This window comes from Sphaeramia orbicularis, chromosome 3, assembly GCF_902148855.1.
Source record: "Sphaeramia orbicularis chromosome 3, fSphaOr1.1, whole genome shotgun sequence".
Taxonomy (NCBI): Eukaryota; Metazoa; Chordata; class Actinopteri; order Kurtiformes; family Apogonidae; genus Sphaeramia; species Sphaeramia orbicularis.
In genome coordinates, this window is record NC_043959.1 from 59552236 (window position 1) to 59575720 (window position 23485).

At 37.6% G+C, this 23485-nt stretch overlaps 1 protein-coding gene across 1 annotated transcript in view; it reads right to left on the reverse strand.

The window, feature by feature from the left end:
* Window positions 1-23485, reverse strand: part of galr1b (galanin receptor 1b) — a 51932-nt gene continuing 28447 nt past the window's right edge. The window contains exon 3 of the mRNA XM_030131166.1: window positions 1-881. Coding sequence (XP_029987026.1) covers window positions 564-881 — 318 coding nt within the window. The 3' untranslated portion in view covers window positions 1-563. The remainder of the gene's footprint in view (window positions 882-23485) is intronic.

Sequence of the window (23485 nt, forward strand, 5' to 3'; positions counted from 1 at the left end):
TTGGAGTCTAGTTTATGTTTATATTTGACTAAATTACACAGTTTGACTTTCAACATGTACAGAATCTGTACTACTAATTGTGTAGGAATGTCTACTTTTGCTGGTCTGTCTGTAGGGAAATTTATGACATTTATTGGCTGATTTACAAATGTTCTAATACTTCTAAAATGGAAGAAAAATTACATGTAGACATAAATGTGTTAAGTTTTGTTGAGTTATTACATAATGCTTTGTCACAAAAGACAAAAAATGAATCATCGCATTTTTATTATTATTTTTTTTTTACTGAAAAATGTCTTCAGCGTTATGGTGGTGAAGTTGTGACCTGAGCATTTCAGTCTTCTTTCACTCAGTCAGTGTTGCAGGCTTCTGTTCAGTCAGAAAATCTGTTGTGAATGAATGACCTTCACATTCACATTCCACTGGCTGATGTTTAGTGAAATGCACAGTCCGTAGCCAATCACAGCCTCTCCTGTTGTCATGTGACCACGGAGCTCCTGTTTGAAGGTTTATTTACTCTCCTCAGTTTTCAGGTTCAGTCTCTGATCTAGTCTTGAGGTCCTTCAGATGTTAGTGGTGGAGTGAGTGGTGGAGAAGTTCTCCATTCTGAAGCGCACCACCTTCCCCTTGGGTGGCGGCGGGTACAGAAAGCAGCAGCTGAACACCTGGTGGCACGCCTTACGGAAGTTTTCAGATAAGAAGGCGTAAAGGATTGGGTTGACGCAGGAATTTCCATAAGACAGACAGTGAGAGACAATGCGGAAGGCAAAAGACGCCTCAGTCAGCGGAAAAGTGCCAAACTCCACCCACATGGCGATGATGTGATGAGGCATCCAGCAGATGGTGAAGGCGGTGACGACCAGGAGGACCGTCTGAGCAGTCTGCAGAGGACACGAAGACAGAGAGGGGAGACAGGGAGGTCAGAAGCACAGTTATTATCGTTAACAAAAACTAACGAAATGACGAAAACTAGAACTGTAAAAACATTTTCGTTAACTGAAATAAATAAAAACTATAATTAAAAGAAAAAAACATAACTACCTGAAACTGTATTGTGTGTTTACAAAACTAGCTAAAACGGATAAAAATTATGGATAAAATTCCCTTCGTTTTCGTCTTTGTCAATGTCGGATTGATATAAAATCGATTTATTTCCCTCAAGCAATTTTAGCTGCTGTCACCATACGACACTTTTTGGTCCTTCACTTGTGTTCACTTGTGGTTTCCAGTCGTCTTCTGGTCCCCACTCTACCTGGAAACATGGAGACTAAAGTTGGGAGAAAGCAGCAGAGTCCTGTCTGGGATTTATTTGAATATGACAACAGAGAAGAAGAGAAAAGATATAAAAAAAAGTAAAACTAAACTAAAGCCAAGCAATAATAACGAAAACTAATAAAAACTAGCAAACCTGCTCTGAAAACTAATTAAAACGAACTGAATTAGAGAAAAAAAAAGTCACAACTAAATAAAACTAAACTAAAATGAAAAATCCAAAACTATTAGAACCTTGGTCAGAAGACAAGTAATAAAGTGTTATAACTGAAGGTTGAGTTTGTATTTGATACTGGAGGAGGTGATTTGTATCTGACCTTAGAACAACACGAATAGGAATTATAAATAAATAAATAAATAAATAAATAAATAAATGAATGAATGATCTAATCTAAATACATATTAGCCCCTTTTCCACCAATATTCCCAGGAACCTTTATTACCAGGAATTGATTTACCTGGGTAAAACAATTCCTAGTAATCTGTGTGTTTGTGTTTCCACTGCACCTCAAAATTCTGGGAAATTTATTCAAATCAGGCTCGGCTGGCTGGGAGTCCTGTTGAATTTCTTTTGAGCATCTTCAGGAAATATGCTCAATGATGACCAGGCTTTTTAAACAGAGCATATTCGGATGGACAGACAGGCAGGCAGGCAGGCAGGCAGGCAGGCAGGCAGGCAGGCAGGCAGACAGACAGACAGACAGACAGACAGACAGACAGACAGACAGACAGACAGACAGACAGACAGACAGACAGACAGAGCGTACTGAATATGCTCCAAAGAGCTTCTATTCTTTTGCTCTGTTTTCCAAATCCTCAAAACACAAACAAAGTGAAGTTCATAGAAATAAAATAAACAGGTTTGCAGACATACAGTAGCTTAAACATTGCAGGTCACTCAACCAGTCAGCAGTCTTCAGCACACAGCCCCGCCCCTCAACGATTTCATGGAATCTGACAAGTCCTACCTCTCACAGAGCAACTTTTTTCAGGGAAAGTTTGGGGTTGAGGGAAAATTTTTTACCGGGGTAATTTCTGTGAAAATATGCTGAGTATTTTTTTTTTTTAATCTTGGGTAAAGTTTAAGCTTCTGGTAAAATTCCTGCTGTGGAAAAGGAGCTATAGTTAGTGTATTTGAATTAACCTTTTCACGTGTCTGTATTTGATTTTTCTGACAGTCTTATCCTTTAACTCCCATACATTGCCATAAATAACAACAGTCTAAACCTTACATTGTCAAAACAAGGATGTTTAGTTACAAAGGGGTTGAGTGGAATTATTTGGTTTATTTTGCATCAGTGTGTGCTTTCCCAACATCAAGGCCTATTTCAACCTCCATGGATTCAATTACAAATAATGTGTACATTTCACACATCCCACAAAGTAAGAAAATGGAAATTATGTAAAAGACATGAGTCAAAACATGAAGCAGAAACTAAACTGCAGGAAAAAGAATGGATAATTTTCCAAGTTCTGTTGCAGACAGTGAAAACTATTCAGCACATTATAGCATAGTTACTGTTCATTATATTCAATCTATTCATTTTATTTTACATTCACAGTCTGGTAGAGGTCGATTGATATGGGTTTTTCTAAGGCTGATGCTGATTTTTAAAAATTTGGTCAGCCGATATCCACAGATTTTTGAGGCTGATATTTAAGGCTGATTTTTTGTTTTTTTTTTTAAAGCACATTGACCTTAAAATACAATTGAAACACTCAGATAATTAAGATTTTTATGCAGCAATGTAAATGAAATTATTTGTAAATGTACACCTGGTTGTCTTTTAATATTTTTTTAACTTCAAGTGCTGCCCACACAAGTGCCTGATCAAATATCTTAAGACATTTCTTACAACTGATCAAATATCTGCTTGCAAAAAAAAAAAAAAAATTAAGGTTGATGGCCAATATTGAAAAAAAATCAATATACTGGCCCGATAGCGACCAATATATCAGTGTACCGCTATAGTTTTGTTTGCACAGAAAGAGCCAATAGAAATGTCCTTCAAAGGCTGGGTTTTACTTTTGAGTAATTTTCAGACTGAGCCTGTATTTTTTTTTACTTGTTCTGTATTAAAGGAGTTGAATTAGTACTTGTACTTTTACCAGAGTCTTCTGCAAGCCTACTTTTACTTTTCGGAAAACCAAATCCATGCTTGACAAGATTATTTTTCCTCTCAGATCTGTTCATGCTCGAGTGCTTACGTAAAGTTTTTGTTGGACTCCATGTTTGTTGATGTTAGTTAAAGGCCTTCTGACAACTAGTCTGTATTTTTCTAAGGTGTTTTTGAGTCCATTTGATAAAACATTTACCATGCACTCTTAGCCTCATTCACTCATTATTGAGTTAGTTGTAAAAGTATGGACTATGAGACCAAACAGATTTGTCGAACAGCGTGAAAGACCACTCAGTTCTTTACTGTCCTCCAGTGCATCTCTCCAAGGAAGCTGGAACAACACTCCGTGCATTTCCATGACAACTTTTATTCCTGGTTTAATCTGAATAAACGTTAGATCCTATTTAAGATGCCCATGTAAACACCTTATTCCAGTTGAAAAAGAATTGTTTGGATTAAATTTAAATCCAAATAAAGTCACTGGTTTAATCCCCTTTTTATTCCAAACTAAATTATTCCTCGGACATGTAAACCCTTTATTCTGTTTGGACTTTATTCCTTCCATTCTGCACATGTTCGTTGTCTTGTTCTGTCGCGATGACGCACACATTCTGTGCTGGCAGAAGAATATACAATGCAGTCTAGTATTCCCAAACCGTTCCAGTGGGCTATTCTGATGGGATCTACCAGCCTGGGAAACCCTGAAGGAACAGTTCATCACCTGTTTTTTTATTAATTCATTTGTCATGCACTAATGAGTTCGATAAGTGGATGAATCAGTTTGCACTGCAGTGCACCCATTGCCTTGTTCTCGCAGCCCTTCCGTTAGCTTAGCTTAGCCTAGTTTAGCCTAATGGCTTCATTCCTCTGGTCAGACGTAGCCAGGCTTTCATGGGTGATCTGTAGTATTTTATGAGTGATTTTATGAAATTCAATTCTCCCTAATCATTCCTTTAGTCCGCTGGGGTCAATATGATCACAAATTGAGGCTCAAATCATGGCCATGTGACTTACTGCAGTAATAAAATCTGGGCAAATAAAAACTACTGCAAAGCTAAAACGGTAAAGGAAGGGCTGCCAGAACAAGGCAACGTGAGCACTGCAGCGCAAACCCTTCTGCTCACTTATCGACCTCATTAATACCTCATGGAAACCTTTATTCAGGTTTAACATTTCCATGTAAACAGAAGAGAAAATACTTTAGTTCCGAATTAACTTCTTCTGGAAAAATAAATGGGATTTAAAAAACATCATGTAACCGTACCCTGAAGCACAGCGACGGGTTAAGACAGAACCAGACACCACAGAGTCATTATGAGGCTTTGGATAGCCGGTCGCTCTTTGGCTTCACTCCAGTCAAATCATGTCCAACAGGCATGTGGTTCTTGGCCACTTTGCCTCCTAAACAATGGCCTTCTTCTATAAACAGGGACTGAATCAACACCATGGCTTATGAGAACAGATGAGATAATGACAGATCTGTAAAGGCTCATTTGTCTAATCCAGTTTTAGCCTACAGGTACTTTATGGTTGGACACTAGGCTTTTAAAGTGGTTTGTGACTGAACGGTTATTTTATTTATTACTAAACCTACACTGTGCCTTTAGTGGCTGTTAATGCATTTGGTGGGAGAGTGGCATAAATGAATAAGATACTGTGTGTGAATCTGTGAAATATGGCACTGTAACGGCCTCTCTGGTTTTATTAAATTACAGGTAAAAGCTCTTGTCTCACTTCCATCCATCCATTTGCTGAACTGTTTATTCCTCAGATGGTCACAGAGCTGTGTCTATCCTGGGTACCTATGGGTGAAGGTGGGGTACACTCTAGATGCGTCCTCTTGTCTCACTTGTTTTCCTAAAAAAATTTCCCCTGTGCCACTGGTTTCATTCTCCATTCTCTTAATCCACCTGAATATTTCAATATCACAACTCTGACATAAATCAAAAACTCTAATAACGTTAATAATGACAGATGAAAGTTTGGGGGCGGTGTTATGGAAATGCGATTAACACATCAGAAAGCTGGACTCGACAGGTTACTAAGCCAAGGTCTGCAGATGGTTTTTATTTAAAGTACTGCCTTTTATTTCAAACTGAGCTGAATATTTGATGTTTTTTTTTCTGTATTCTAGCTGCATTTACTCTGAAACAGTGCATCTGATACTGATTCTGACACTTCAACATCAATCTCACAGATGTTTTCCTTTCTTTGAACCAACTCTATTAAGAAAAACATTGTTGTTTATGAAATATACTCCATTCATTTTGGAAATGTCATTTTCAGCTGATAGGCTGAAGGTTAATATATGCAAGAATTTGGACAAAACATGTTCCACATTGTTGCCACTACTGAGATAGATAGATAGAACGATAGATAGAACGATAGATAGATAGAACGATAGATAGAACGATAGATAGATAGAACGATAGATAGAACGATAGATAGAACGATAGATAGAACGATAGATAGAACGATAGATAGAACGATAGATAGAACGATAGATAGATAGACAGATAGAACGATAGATAGATAGATAGAACGATAGATAGATTGAACAATACATTGATCGATCGATAGATAGATTCCTCCCAGAGGGAAATTTACAAGTTCCAGCAGTATCCACAAACTCAAAAAAACAAAACAAAAAAACAATTTAAAAACAATAGTAAAAAACACAAGAGTAAAAAGCACTTTAAATTTCTATGGTCAGTGCAAAGGAGACTACGGTGTTTAGACAGTCTGTGCAATGGATGAGTCTGTGCAAAGGATAAAGGGCAAAGGATTAGAGAAGAAGCACTGAGGATCTTGTTTCCCACAAATCAGTCTACAAGCTGTTCATGGATGGAGACAGCTGAGAGGGTTAGAAATGTGAGTTAGTTAATGCCTAGTCTTGGATATCCACACTTCCATCCACACTTCATTACACAGTTCCAGTGCTGTAGATACGTGTGGCTCTGTCCAGTACTGTTCTGGAATAGCGGTATCTACAGGTATCTAGTTGTATCTAGAGTGCTGGATGCTGAAACGGTGCCTTGGCAAAAATATTAGAACAGAAGTTGTTTTAGTGGATCATATGTGCATAAGGAAGTACACTGAGGTATTACATTGACTAAATCCCTACAAAACAAAACGGTACATATAAAGCCGTGTGTCGTCATCAAAACTTGCCATTTTTAGCTTACCAGCCGACAGGCCGTAAGCTTTTGTCGTCATACGGCGTCCGGCGTCGTCATCTGTTACAAAAATTTCAATCGTCTTCTTCTCAGAAACTACGACTCTGATTGACTTGCTATACAGCTTCTTTATGATGATGTCAACAAAAGTTAGTGAAATTATTTGGATCCGGATCTGATTCTGGATTTGGTGCCACTTTGAAAAATGTCCTCATTATAACAGATAGGAAGTGGATGGATGCAGTAACTCAGTAAATCTAAATGATATCCAGTGTAAATGTCTCCAGTCCAGCCCTGATGGGGAAATGACCAAAACATAATGTCCACATGCTGATCAGGATCTTCTTCTGGATCTGGAACTGACACAAAATTTAACATGGGCTCTTATGGGGAAAAAAAAATTTCAATCGTCTTCTTCTCTGAAACTCCAGTTCTGATTGACTTCAAACTTGGTATACAGCTTCTGTATGATGATGTCAACACAAGATATTGAAGTTATTTTGATCCGGATCTGATTCTGGATTTGGTGCGACTTTGAAAAATGTTCCCATTATAACAGATAGGAAGTGAATTGATCCAATAAATCAGTATCAATGATATCAAGTTGGAATTTGAATTTTTTACAGATCTGATTGGAATATGAGCAAAACATGGGCTATTTCTGTAATAGAATAAATACACAGAACTGGGTGAGAATAAATGGCATCTGGATACATTTCCCAAAGCTTTGAATTTGGCCGGTAAACTACAGGGCCATTGGTCTGATTTTTAATATATAGCTGGAGGTTGTAGTTCAAAAGGGGAAAGTACAGTGAAAAGGAGAATTATAAAATCCTTCTACCAGGTGCAAAAAGCCAGACCACCTGATGTCAAAAGATGACCCATGGCCAGTTATTGTGGACTATTATGTCACCCACTGGTTTGTAAACTGCTGTTTTAAAGCCAGATATTTGTGTTTTGGCCACAAACATCTTCACAACATCTTTACAGCCAAAAGTGACCGTATTTGGACAAAAGCTGCTTTAGCCGTCATTGGGCAAGCTAATGCTAACCTGAAGGAAACTTTATCCACAACTTGTTCAACAAAATCCCGTGACAGTCTTGTTAGTGTATAAACCACAACTACAGTCAAGGTTGATTAAAAAACAAACAAACAAAAAATGTTTTATTCAATAAACAGAAGCTCAGAAAGTCAAACTTGGTTGGCTAAGAAGATGTCAAACACACCTGAATACTTTATAAATAACTTGAATACTTATCAGAGGGTCCAGATAAAATTATTGAGACAGAATGACATAGTATTTTTGGTTTTGGTGACAGTTTTGGTGAAACTCAGTGTAAGTCTATGGGAGTTTTATTTCAACAGCATCTAGAGGTTGTGAGTGTTATTATACTTTATTATATTTACCTGATTACACACTATATCATTCAGTAATGTTTCCCACCTACAAGGTACCTAAAGCTGACAAAAGACCCTAAACTAAACCTTAAATCTACATCTAACTTAACCTTCGCAGGCAATTAATCTGTTAGTATGAATATTAGTTATTAATTACATGTAAGATACAGCATATAGACACATATGGTAGAAGGAACAGTATCTGTTTTTGTCTCATTCATTTAGGTTGAAACATACTATTTGTACTTGGATACTTCTTAACACCATTCTGCTTCCAAAAGACATCGTGTCGTAGTATTTTGGAGAGCAGAGTCTGCCTATTAAAACAAGTTTACCACATTCTTCTGCAACATCAACATAAAAACAAAAGATCATAATGTATACTTAGTTTATAGCTATGAAAAAATGACGCCTCTCCCTTCGGATGCAAAAATAAATGTCGTGGCTTATAGCTAACCGGAGGCAGTCTTATGTGTTGGTCATAAAATGCACAGTGCCTTCACTATACAAGCCTATTCAGTCCACTAAAAAACAGATCTCCAGTGTGAACCGAATGATAAAAAGACCAAAACCAAACAGCGATAAAACGTCTGAGCTCATATAGTCTATTTTAATCTGACTGAGTTTATATATAGTGAGATATATTTCACAGCAGACATATTCACTCAGAGCAGCGTCAACTGTTTCTGATTATATTAACCATGGCTCTCTTCCATTAAGTTCCACAAAGCTATTCCACAGAGCCATCATGTACTAAGTATCAAAATGTTGCATATAATAGAATACAAGTACCTCATTTTCTACTTCTATCTAGAAAAGAAACATTGCTTTGCCTGTATATGCAAAAAATAAGATAAAATCTGAAATATTATAAATATATATAAATAACAAAGTCTACAGTTCATTGTAGGCATGGTTAATATTTACTTATTAATGATCATTTATTTAACACAAGTCAAAATGTCTCAAATACATCTGCTGAGACAACAGAAACTAGACTTGCAAATGTCTTTTTATTCTTGTTTGCATTTGTACAAGTTAGATGAGCCATGGTTTAGTATTTTTCAAGTTTTTTGCTTTCTGGTAGCTAGTCTTCTACACTGTAAGACCGGATAAGTTAAGTTTACTTAAAAAATTTGAGTAAACTGGTTGCCTTAAAAAATTTAAGTAACGAGTAATGAAAACTTGAGTGCATAAAACTTACATGCTTGATTTGAATGGAAGTGCTATTTTAAGTACAACACACCAACTGGCAAGTTAATTTAACTTAAGAATTGTTGGAATGTCAATTGCTTTGTTTAATCATGTACTTAAAATCATCAGTTCATTATACACATTTCTATGCTGAATTAATTTGAAATCTTTTGCAATATCAATTACTTCATGATATCCTAGTATTGATAGAAGTTAGGCAGAAAGATAACTCATAACTTGTCAATATTAACTGCAGAATGCATTATTCATTCAGCAAAGTATAAAAGTTCTACAACCACATATTTTGCTGAACAGTAAAGCCACTGTTGGGCCTATGGCTCTGACTCATGGTGCAGCTCTACAAAACTACAAAATCAAACACAGAAAGGCCAATAAACATTGCCATACACACATCAAGTCAAAATTAACTCTAACACCACAACCCCGCTGAACCCCTGCACAGAAAAAGAACACCTTTTCAACAACATGCCCAATACCCATAATGCAATGCAGAGATAAAAAGGTGTGGTCATGACTAAAACTTAGTGATTTAACCCTTTCATGCATAGTGGTCAGTACAGTGGACAGCTATTTAAAGCTGTTGTCTTGTATTTTCATGGATTTTGTTGTTTTACTTGCATATCAACCAACACAGTGAACACTTATGCACCACCCCATACATTACAATTCATACAATTACTGTTCCTGTTCTTGCTAAACCTGATCTGCAGTAACATATTTGAGTCTAAATCAATTGCTAATTGTCATTAGACTGTAATTTCAACGTCTTTTTAAACAAAAAGTTGTTTTTTTGTTGCATATTATCTGAGTGAGTAATAACTGATATTATAGTATATTAAAATGTGAGGAAACATCAGATTCACAGCATTAAAAATGATTTTATTTCATAGTTTTCACACAGTATGTCAGTAAATACATGTTTCTTTGCTTCAAAAATTAAATGCATGGTTTCCAGCTGAGTGGACATTTTTGTAACTCCATGAAAAATAGCTTCATAAAAAAATTCAATCACATTGTCTTTTTCCTGCCTAAAGAGGAATAAAAACATACAGGAAAAAATTTTGATTTTGGTAATCATAATTCATGCATGAAAGGATTAAATCCATTCAATTTAAAGTTTTTTGTACTTTTGACTATGTCTACAAATTAGTACAATATACTTAACATTTTAGATTAATGTAATAAAACTGAAACCATTTAAGTACATTGTAATTAAAGCATTTTAGTAAATACAAAGTTCTGGCTTACAGTATAACTAAGGCAGCTATGACTAATTTGTGTTTAATCATACTCTTTGTTGTTGTATTTGTTTTTGTTGTTGTCATCCAGTTAGATCATCTTTTGGGCAGATCTCCAAACCCTAATGGAGGAGACCTTGGTGGCGATTGTGTATCTCCAAAACTACCCAAAGAGCCAGTTAAATCCATTCAGTTCCCTATTCTGCAACACAGAAAAAGTGAAAGAAGTCATTATGTTTCATTAAAACCAGTACAGTGGTTTCCAGCTATAATTTTGCTAATTGACTAATTAACCAATAAATGGAGTGGTTACATCATCTCCTCTTCAAAGACTAAAATGTTCTGACTCCCTCGCATTGTCCTCACTTCATCAAACTGTCTAAATGTGTGTGAGCAGCGGTGAGGGCTTCAGTGTGTACCTGATGAACCCAGAGCGGATCCAGGTGTCTGGAGTGAACAGGGTTTGACTGCAGAGCAACATGATGAGGATGTGTGAGAGCAGACCCAGAGCTTCATAAACCAAACAGACAGAGCAGGACACTGAGTCTGTTCACCAATGGTCCACAAACAGTCGGAAACAGAGCAACCCACGCTGCATTCACTGACAGCGCTTCAAACAAGTTGTATAAGAAAAGGATAAGAGGTTGCTTTACTGTATGAGACATTTCATACCTGTGACGAGAAGTCAAAGAATAAAAATAAAACATTACTGTGATCTTAAGGATCAGGATCTTTTCCAACTCATCACAAAATACTTGATTTAAAGCTGTATTCAGTCACACATTAATGAAAACCTTTCCTTTCAGACCATTTAACTGTGTAACATTCCAGCTAGAGATACACGATCCTCAAAGTGCCTGATTTTAAATGTGCCAAAACCTGTCTGAAGACAAAAGGTGAAAGAGCCGTTTCTGTGGCAGGTCCAAGGCTCTGGAACATTCTGCCCCCACAGATCACATGTACACAGTCTACTGAGCATTTGGAATCTCTTTTAAAGACGCATCTATTTGCACTGGCTTTAAATATGTGACTTTAATTTGTTTCATCTTCTGGTTGTGTTTTTAGATACTATGTTTGCTGTTATTGTGTATCTGTTTTCATCAGTTTTAGTATCTCCTGTATCTTATTTACTAGTTTTATCATATCTTGTATTTTTACCTATATCTTTGTACAGCACTTTGGGCACTTTATGTTGATACCTCCACCAAGGAGGTTATGTTTTCATTGGGGTTTGTCTGTTCGTTAGCAAGATAACTCAAAAAGTTATGGACAGATTTGGGTGGAATTTTAAGGAAATGTTGATACTGGCACAAGGAACAAATTACACTGGGGAACACAATTTTTGTTGAGTTAGGTCTGACAGCTGTTTTTAGCTAATTTTTGGGTGCGGAATCCAAAACTGATCTCAGTTTTTTTCTATCACGTCAAGTTTTTGAACTATAGGATCCCCGTTTTCTTAAAAAATATGAAAAATACTTAACAGATATGTGCTTGTTTTATAAAAATTTTCAAATATTGACATACAATGAAATATCAAATCCCCTACGAACTGAATCCTTGTGAATTTCAAAATCTGCATCATTGCTGTCACTGCGTTCTTCAACATCACTCAGATCTTCTAGAGGAGGTAGTTGTTCGAAAACTGGCAGTGGAATTTCAGCTGAATGAGGCATTGGTCTTATAGCTGACGGTAGATTAGGATATTCTATTTTACTTTTATTTTTCTTGTTAAATCCTGATGTTTTCACTAAACAAAAGTAACAGTCTGTGCAATCTTTTTGCTCTCACCAAACCATGGGGATACCAAATGCCAACTTTTCACATGTTCCTTTGGTCCACATCCGTAAACTCTCAACACACTGCTTGCACACTTTGTGAGGGGCCCATGGCTTGTCTTGATCACTGAGTTTTACTTTAAAATATGCAAAATATGCTTGTTTGACAAATGCACTGATGTTTGCCCTCTGACTTGGAATGGTGAAACTACCACAAATAAAGCAAAAGGAGTCAGGGCTGTTTAGGCATTTAGGACGAGAAGGAGCAGGAGCAGACATGATCTGGAACAAAGGAAATATATACCTATGGAAATAAAACACTAAGATGGAATAGTTACAAGCTTTGAAAACTAAAAAAAACAGCATAAAACGAAATAGAACTTACAACGTTATGCCCATGGTTACAAGGTTAAGAGAAAAGCCAGCACAAATGCTCTTAATTCCTACTATGCTAGCTTTCTGTTTGCAGATATTGATAGTACTGTCCAGTTGGGAGCTGCACACACCTCTCACCGCACTGTCTCATTTGTGACTGCACAAACAAGTTGCCACGTAGCTGTAGATGAGTCCAATCGTACTCAGCTGGCAAGTCTTACTACAGCTAATCAGTGGAATTTTGCTTATCTGGAGAGTAAGCTGTGGAGGAAAAACTTGATGTGCTAGAAAAAAACTGACTGCAATTTTGGAATCAGCATGCCAATTTTAGGTTTAATCAGCATAAAAATCTAACTCAGAAAATTTTTTTCAAATTGTTCCCCAGTGTTATTACATTTTGGTGGCGATCAGGGGGGCAACTGATCTGCCTTGGTGGAGGTCTGTGCTCTCTGAGTGCTTCTCTAGTTGCTAATGTGCTATATAAATAAACTTGACCTTGAATGGAAAAGGATATAAGAAGGATTTTTTCACCCAATACAAGACTGATCCTGATTCAGTCCTCAGCCTGTTGAAATAGTTGTAAAATGTCACAGTGATGTCATCGGGGATAACAGCCTGTGCAGTTTATGGAGGTGCCTGTTTATCACAAACATCAGACTAACCCAAATACTGTCACAGAAAATGATGCTTTCACATTCTGAGTCCAGTCAGTGACTCTTCCTCTTGCGGTATTACCCTCTCATCTCCTGTGCTGGAACATCACTTGCTGCCATGACATGAAAGTCATAAAATTTGGAGCCAGAGTTTGCAGAGTGGAGGCGAGGGGTATGACGTCTCCCTTATGCACAGCTGTCAAACATATGGTCTGTGGGCCAAAACCGATCCACCAAAGGGTCCAGTCTGGCCCGTGAGATGAATTTGGGAAATTCAAAAATTACACTGAAGATATTAACAATCAATGATGTTAAAGTCATTTTAGTTCAGGTTCTACATACAGACCAATATGATGTAAAGTTGATCAGACCAGTTCGATACTATTATAATACTGTAAAAAAGGAAAACTACATGAAAATATTTACATTTCAAAACTATCCTTTCAGTCAAAAGGTGAATAACCTGAACAAATATGAACCTGAAATGTCTTGTGTAATTTGACCAATATTAATGCCTGTTACTACATGTTTTGTGTAGCTGTAGATCCACTGTGATCTGTAAGTAGTAATGCACGTGTGCAAATGACAAAGTGAGGCATAACATTGTTAAAATTGCACTTATTTTTCTTAAGTTTCAGATTGTGCACATCATTTACATTTTTAAAAGAAACTTTATAGCTGTAAACACTTTCATAATATAATTTTACTTTTTTAATCTGTTATTATGTTACTGGTTGGGCTGTCTTCAGATCATATTGGGCTGAATGTGGAACCTAAACTAAAAGGAGTTTGACACCCCTGCCCTAATAGATCATCTCTTACACTGGCACAAGCCTGTTTACACGCTCACCAATACTCCAGTCATTATTTAATTTCTGGAGTTATCAGATTATTCAAGTGATCGACATACAAACAGGATAATCTGATATGCTTTATTGGATTAACACATTTGGATTTCTCCCCAATACTATGCAACTATGCTAATATATCTTCCTGCATGTATACAGATTAATCTGATTTATTTTGTTCTTTTACATCTGCACATGTGTAAACACAATTAAAATCACACAAAATGGATGTTACTTGGTCAAATTTGAGCAGAAGACAACAGGAAGTTTTAGTCTACCATCACTATGTACATAAGCACTCCAAAAGTAGTCTGATAATAGACTGGAGCACCAGGGTTTAGCTATTATTGCATTTCTTACATGCATGTAAACACAGCAAACAGTGATGACAGTGACTGGTTCTCAGATTTTTAGATGCATCTATGCTAGAGTTGGCTCAAATTCCTCTTTTGCCATTTCCGTCCACTGTAGGAGCTTAAACAGGTTTGATTCATCAAGCCAACATTTGTCTTTATGACAGGTTGGGTCAGGCTGTGTCCTACATGTCACCACGGATGACATTACAGTACTAAATCAGACTAATTTCACATTAGTAATAAGCAACATGACACAGTGACAAACATCTAATTCATTCATTTTCTGTAATCACTTACTCCTCCAATCTTCCAGTCTTTATATTGGACTGCCGGAGCCTATCTCACCTAACATGAAGGTGGGATACACCCTGGACGTGTCCTTAGTTCATCACAGGGCTGACACATACAGACAAACCACTATTCACTTTCACATTCACACCTATGGGTGAATCATACAATACATATAATAATAAGTTAGAAGAAAATGTTTGTTATAAATAGAACATAAGAGTTTACTTCTGAACCAAGGTGGTGACATGAAGATCACAGCTGAGGGCAAGGGGCAGTGATGGGCGATTCACAAATGACTCATTCAAAAGAATCAATTCATTTAAGTGAACGAGTTAATTCAATTCGTGAATGCAACTCAATCGATTCAGCAGCTCTTTGCTAATATTTTGTTTACTATCACATAAACTAGTCAGAATCACTTACTAAGTCGGAGGCGGAAGCGCTGTGTGACGCTATGTGCAGCAGCCGGTAGTATCCATGGCAACATCTCTGATTGTATCACGAGACTCTGTTGGGAATGGATGGACCGAGCTGAGGTAGTGAACCGCTGGCTGAGGAGCCAATGACTCTGTGAATCGCTTCATAGGTAGGTGGATGGATGGATGGATAGATAGAGATAATTTAAACAGGTAAGGTGTGATAATAAACTGTAATGTGGAAGTAAAATGTCATTTTCCAATTGGCTGGAGGTGCATGAGTAACAGTAAAGTGCATAATGGAAATGACCAGGTTGAAACATCAGACTGAGGTGAGTTTATTGAACAGTGTAATGGAATGCGGCAGGAAAGATTTCCTGAATCTGTCTGTTTGACAGTGAATTAAGTTAATGAAGTTAATGAAAGAGGTGAGCCAAAAATGTAAACGAAGCAGCATGTAGATAGGAAAAAAAGTCATGGCAAAACTAATGGTGCTGCAGTACAGAGATAGAGCAGCTTCACTTGTGGTTCTTCTTCTTGTTATTGGTGGGCATCAAACCATCTTAGAGATGCATTTCCAAGAAGAACAGTCACTCTGCTCTGCCACAGACACTGACAGTCTCATCTCCCTCACTCACTTGCATCTGGGCCCAGTGGTACAATCCATTATACTGGCTCGTTTCTGTGTTTGAATTGGTATCAAACTGGTTTAAAACACCTACGTGAAGTTGGCCCTCCACCCAATAGTCTGATTTGTTTGTGCTTCAGCTGTGCTGTTAAAATTTTAGTTTGTGCTGTGATTGTTACTGAGCAATTAACAATTCTTTAATGTCACTCTGAGGTCAGCCAGCCACCCACTTGTTCAAAATTTAACTGAAATGGTCGTGTTTGTTTGTGGTTCGTTTGTTCCATTAAAACTTTCATTTGTGCTGCTAAGGTTTTATAGATATTACAAGAGGATATTTCGTGACAAAATAATACTGCAAATGAATAAACTTAGCTATGAAGTGATCGCTCTTTTGTGTGTAACACAGCATGTGGGCATATCTTGGTCTTTTCTGATGCTGCTTCACTGCACTTCTCAGGTCCCAGATCTCCAAAATCCATCAGCTTCTCTACATGTGATGCCGTCTATGTACATAGGGTCCCACCCTGCCTTCACATATTTCTCTGGCTCTCTCTATACCAGTGTTTTTCAACCTTGGGGTCGGGACCCCATGTGGGGTCACCTGGAATTCAAATGGGGTCGCCTGAAATTTCTAGCAATTGATGAAAAGAAAAAGAAAAAATACAAAAAAAATATATGGTGAGTTGATGGAGACTATCACAATCCATAAAAGACATGACAAACTGTGAAGCTGAAACCAAAGCGCTGTGGTTCTGTTACAGCTCTTTCATAATTCATAGTTTCAGTTCTTGTTTGTTCAGTATTAATTGTCCTCCTTGTAAATCCAAGCTGGACTGACTGGACAGATCCTGACCAAAGAAAATAAAATTCTCACTTTGTGTAGTAATCTACACCTGGCTTTTCTGCCTCCGTCCACAATAATGTACATTATATAGATTAAATGTTGTCTAAAATTAACGTTTATTTACAGCATAGTATAGCAAACTACACATGATCAAAAACAAAAAAGGATGTTTCTGTTTCGAACGTCTGGGGTCGCCAGAAATTTGTGATGTTAAAATGGGGTCACGAAACAAAGAAGGTTGGGAACCACTGCTCTACACGCATGTGTCCAGACATGAAATGCTCTGAACAGCCAGTGTGCAGGGAGTCATAAGCATTTTTCATGCAACATTTGAACACCATCAGGCTGTAATTGCTCTCTCCCTCTCTCTCTCATGTTATGTCAAGATGACCATGGCACTCTTTACAGTAGCCTCTGATTTCAATGTAATTACTTGTGGTTGATGGACAAACCTTGGCTGTTTTATAAATAAATATACAAGGACTTTTCACTGCCTTTCAAATCTGCTCATTTATGACATGGGTCCAGGTGCCAGGCTTCAAAATTGTATATTCCCTATTTTTAGTTTGAGAATATTTGTCGTTGTCTTCAGCCTTTTCTGGAATAAATTCTGTCCATTTGTGAAAAGGAAGATCGAGTTGAAAAGCCTGATTATCTGTTAGTCCATGAGAAAGGGAACCTGGCTCAGAGTTTGTGTCATCAGTTTCAGGATCATTTGTATGATGACCCTAAAGTTGACCAGATGTTATGTCTGTTTAAGTGAACAGAAGTGCACAGGGCCTTTGCTCACTCAGCTTTGTCCATACAGTTGCATTTGGAGTGGCTATGTTGCCATTTTAGCGTATGGCCTCTTTCGATGTGCAGAGAACTGCAAAACTAAATCTTAATTGACTGCAGGTTTCTGGGCATCTAGTTTATGAACAAATAAATATAATTAATGTTGATCACTTAGTTCTTACCTGCATTTTTCGACCAATGATTATATTATATGTTGGTCTGTGTGCATTTGCAAATCTAAGTGTCCAATGTGAAAATGTTAGCATGGATGAAGACTCTGTCGTTTAACATTGCACTTCTGCATTAGCAATATTCTGTGAGCAATTTTCTGAGTCAATATTCTTCTAAGTCAGTTTTGAAAACATTTCACCTACGTTGAGCAGAAATCGGATTTTATAGAGGGTAGTAAATCCTGTGCTGAGAGGTTAAAACTTCTAAAAATATGCAATACTAGATGTGAATTCCCTGCAGCAGTAACTGTTCTTCCACAGGTGTACGATAACCTGTCGAACACCCACTAGTGGCAAAATTAGGTGTAGCCCATGATACTATTTTCAAATAAATCGGGAACAAAACTACTAAACAAAGTGCTTGCTTTGCTTGGCTTTTTGAGTGGAATTTCAAACATTGTTGATAGGACAACTTAACCAGGTAAACAAGGAAGAGGCATCAAGAAGTTATGATCAGGTAAGACCATCATGACAGAGCTGTGACTAACACAGTAGAAACAATGTATAATCCAGTGCAAATGTAGCTCCTTTAAAAAAAAAAAAATCGCGAAACACCACTTTGGGTGAATTTGTAGCAAGGGGGATCTTAAAAACTGTAAATAGACCACCTCATTAAAACACTATTGGTATGTAAACTCCATCCAAAGTGAGACATTACCTGAAGTTATTTAAACTGATGCATAACTGGTCCAACTTTAGACTCGGTTTCAAAAAACTTCATTGTTATGTAAAACATCATCTGGCCAGCGATGCGTTTCTCTCTAAATCACTCCGCTGTGGCAAATTCATAGATTCCAGCTATAATCATGGAGCACTGTAGACTGGCTATTATGAAAACAAAAGCCTGTATTATCCTTTCAAGAGGCTTTGTTCAGTTGTGTTGCAGATGTGGTTAAGCAATGACATACGTAGGATGTGCAGAGCAGAGGGTTAAACAGGGACATGCAGGCCAAAGTCAAGGGGCAGTCAACTGCATTTACTGCTGTTTTTATTGCTTTCTGACCTTTAATCTCTCTCCGAGTGTTTGGGAACGTTTGTCTAATCCAATAGATTCTTCAGATGAGGTTGAAACAAAACAACCATAGACAAATATCACTCTCCAGTTTCCAATTCTGCCAAAGTAACAGCAAATTCTTTCTGTCCTTCTTCCCACATGACTGTAAATGCTCTGGGTGTTTGCAGGTTAGTGTGATGGTCTGGTTTGTTTCCAGCTGCGTAGTTTGTACTATGTTATACTAATTATCAGCCAGAGGTAGAACTTTAAGTCTCCGTGTGAGATGAGTGAAGAGCAGCTGTATTCTACTATGAAACTCCTGGTCATCTCACCTCCCTTCAAACAAAGCTGTCTGTTGTATTTATAGCTCTAAAAAAAAGCAACGCTAAGGAAGTATTATATAAAACTATTCCTAACCTACAAATTGCATTTTGCTAAATTTGCAGACAGTGATATGTCTTGTGGCTTTTGCAAAAAAAATATAAAACAACTTGTCACCTATGTTTTGTTAGTTAAATATGGCAGACTTTTTATATCTCACATTCTAAACAGCTCTGTCTATTTCTTCAGCTTTATACTGTATATGTCTGCCCATATGCCCATGATGTGGTACTATGATGATCCATCCAATAGTGCTCTCAATCAGAATAATTTTATTATTGTCAATGCAAAATTCTACTTTCGCCAGTGGAAATGCTGTAAACCATTCTAAGTAAATAAATAAATAAAATAATAAAAATAATATTTAAACTGTATAAATTAGTTAATGATAACCTTAAAAATATGGAATTTATGTACATACGTGTGTGTTTGCCTCTGTTTACATGTGTACACCTATATGTAATTCTGTTTGTGATATGTTCCTGTGTTACTGAGTACTGAGGTACTCTGCTGGAATAAGTGTGAATATTTCCATTGTGAGGTTGTGCATTGGCAGGATTGTCAGTGTGCTTCCTTGTGTTATCTGTGTGTTATTGTTATGAGATCCCACATTGTAACATAACAAACCCAGAGCTGCATCTACACCCTGAAAGTAGCAGGTTTGGACTAAGATGTATATCTTTTTCCATGCCATATTCTTTTGCAGGCATTTAGTCAATGTAATACCATGACACAGTTCCTCACGTGCACAAAACAACTTCTCTCTCTACACTGTTCTGCAAATGCCGTCAGTATCATGCACACAGCACCACAGGTGTAGTCCTACTTATTTTTCTGTCAGCATTGCATATACCCACTTCTAAATCACCTTGATGTGTACCATTCAGTAGTACCTGAGCCAAACTGCCCATACCTTCACTGATTAGACTGGTTAATTTAGGTATGAGGACTGATGAGCCAATCAGAGGCAGGTCATTCCAAGGAAAATATTGCTAACTAGCGCTGGCCACCTCTGGAACTTGATTGGACCCCTCAGGTGCAAGTGCCACCCCAGCTGATTGACAGGTCACTGCATGTTTCATTGAATGATGCACAATTATTGGAAATGCGAACAAGAAAGGCAGAATAAATGTCTTTCAAGTGAGTGACGCATATCGAGAGAACCTACTTTCATGGAATACAGAATTCTGTGGTAAGTTTTAAGGTGGTTTCAAAATGAGTCACTGTTTGAAACTACTGGACATATGACTGCACATTTAGACAAGAGATGTTGTCGCCATTAGTTAAACTGTGTGAGTAGGCTAACATTATGAAAAGCTAACGTTAGGAAAGGCTAACATTATGAAAGGCTAACGTTATCCCATGTTTGCCTCATATTGAATCCATTTAATAATAATAATAATAATAATAACAATAATAATGGATTGGATTTATATAGTGCCTTTCTTCACCCAAAGCACTTTACATTATTGACCCATTACTCATTTGCTCTCACATTCTCCCTCTGGTGGTGGTAAATTACATCTGTATCCACAGCTGCCCTGGGGCAGACTGACAGAAGCGTGGCTGCCATTTTGCGCCTACGGCCCCTCTGACCACCACCAAACATTCATACACCAGTGTGAGTGGCACTGGAAGCAAGGAGGGTGAAGTGTCTTGCCCAAGGACACAACGGACTGACTAGGACAGAACGGGATTCGAACCACCAACCCTTCGGTTATTGGACGACCCACTCTACCACCTGAGCCACAGCCGCCCCTACATTTACATTCATGCAACCGCTTTTTGACCAGTTATACCTACAAACTGCTCCTGATCAAGTCATGATAAATTTATAATAGTGGGCAAATACTACTGATGGATTTTTGGGTAAACCAAATAGAGTAGTCTGACATGTCACTGTTTGTAAAATAGGGCAATTTTCTGGACAACTTAAAAAAAAGGCAAAAAATTGAGAGTATACCCACTTCTCCAGGGACCACTACAACACTGCACAGCACCAACCAAGACCAAGACAAACAACCCAGTAAACATTTACCCCTATTCCAGAGTGATAGCGCATTAAAGCACTGGAACACTCTGCTAATGAAGTGTTGAGATGGATCTAGTTGAGCAAGACTAGTGATATATGTGCTGCTATTAGACCTGTGACGTATTAACTCTGTATTGCACGGTATAAATGACATTTATATGGCGTGTTTTGTTTAGTATAACAGATGTTTTCCTTAGTTTAACAAGCACGCTACAACTCGGTCTATCCACACAATGTATACAGTTCACTTGAGCGCAAAATCAGATCAGGTCTTGAGGGTCTTGGTGTGCGTCCTCATTAAACTCCAGGTTCACAGCTCTTCATATATATTTCATCATACTGTATGTGCTGTCTGTTCCACTAACATGGCCCTACACTAATAGTATTGCCAGACGGAAGCTCTACTCACATGGGTCTAGTATAACCCTGGCAACCTGTGGTAATGTAAAAATGAAGGAACATTATTCCCCAGATTTTACTGCAAGCTTCACAATTAATAAGCTACAACATAATAAATATGGGGCCTGAAAAATGATCATTAGCAAGATGCCATAAATGTTATCCAGTCCATCACTTTTCCAGCCTCTGTGAATTTGCTGCTAAAATACAAATTTAATATATAATTGCCAGGGCCATCTCAGAAATCCCCTGCAAGAAAAAGCAGAAAAAAGACAGAGAAAAGAATAAACTGCCCCAAACCACTGAGATGTTGATTGATAGATAGATAGTAAGTGATTTACAGGTTATTCTAGTCTAGATTCTTGTTTTATAAACTTCTCAGTCTCTGCCACAACTTTTTTTTGGGTATGTTACAGTCATGAAAATTTGTCTTTATATTTGTAAAATGCAATTAAGCTGCTCATTGAAAATACATATGGCTTTGTTCTTTTAATAAAAGTTCAAGTTAGTTTGCAAGTTTGAGTTTTTGTTGCATTTAAAAAAAAAGAAAAGAGTTTGTTGGAAATTGGGTTTGTAAATTGAATGTTAAAAGACTTATTGATTTGGAACTTGTGCAGCTGTTTTATGATTTGTTATGTGTCCATTCAAGTGTTTTGCAGGCTCAGCAATGCATCGTTCAGTCCAGCCCATCATGCCGACCAAGATGATTCATCTCTCTTCCTGTCAGGAAGAGAAATGTGTCTGACAGGTTCCAGTTCTCCAAGGCTGATGAGGAATTTGCTGTCTATTTGTGTCATACGAAGTCTTCACCGGCTCTGGGGGAATCTCCACTATTCTTAGTCTCACTGTCTAAATATTTATCCAGAGGGCTTTGTTCCTGCTCGGCTGATCTGCAGTAAACTCATCTACGACACGCTGCCGCAGGACATCTGTACACTGTCCGCTGTCTCACAGGGTGGCCTGCCCCGGAGCCTCTGAGCCAAACGCTGACATCAGACAGACGACCTGTCAGACAACAGGAAGCACAAACACCTAGAGATGCTGCAGACGATGAAGGTGATGAAGACAAAGAAACAAAGAAGAATTCTACCTCGTATGAAAGAAGTAGACAAAGCTACTGTGACATCAACCACTGGTTTGAAATGTTGCAAAGACTAGCGCTATCGTCATCACCATCCTGATGTTTAGGGACCATAAGTCGCTGTTTTGGAGAAGATGGAGAATTTCCCGTAGTCTAGGTGAATCAAACTAAATGACAAACTAACATCAACTTACTGAAAACATCAACCAGACCACAAACAAATAAAACATAAATTTAGCGTGATGTATAAACACACTAATTATCACTAGCTAGCCTAACTAGCTCACAGGCCATATAGTATAATAATAATAAATAATAATAATAATAATAATAATAATGGATTAGATTTATATAGCACTTTTCTTTGAATGCATACTCAAAGCATGAACAGAGGATCCATTATTCATTTGCTCTCACATTCACACTCTACCTGTGTGCAAAGGCAGCCATTCAAATAAATAACTAAAAAAAACAACAATGGCACAATGACATAACACGTTCACTTTCATTTTCACTTTCACCCTTGACGATAAAAGCTCTAGACTACACTGAGCTTAAAGGGTACCTGCAGTGAATTTTCATTGCTAGTCATTTCAAAAGCTCATATATAATACTAGTAGTTTTGTCTAGTAGCTTTTTTTTTTTTTAACCTTAATTTAACCAGGAAAACCTCATTGAGATTAAGAATCTCTTTTTCAAGAGTGTCCTGGCCAAGACGGGCAGCAGTACATTAAATAGTTACAGACAGACTTCCATACACAAAACAAATACACAAAAAGCACATAGACAAGTCAAACCTTCCAAAGTCAACTCAAAAAGTGCTCATGAAATGTAGACAAAAGTGCATCAGGTAAAACATCTGCAGCCAGATATCTCCCTTTCTAAGTCACACAGCATCCTCTTAAAAGTGTCCAACGAAACCAGATCCTTCAGTTTCAGGTCTTTTTGTAGTTCATTCCAGGTGAATGGGGCCGCATACCTGAAG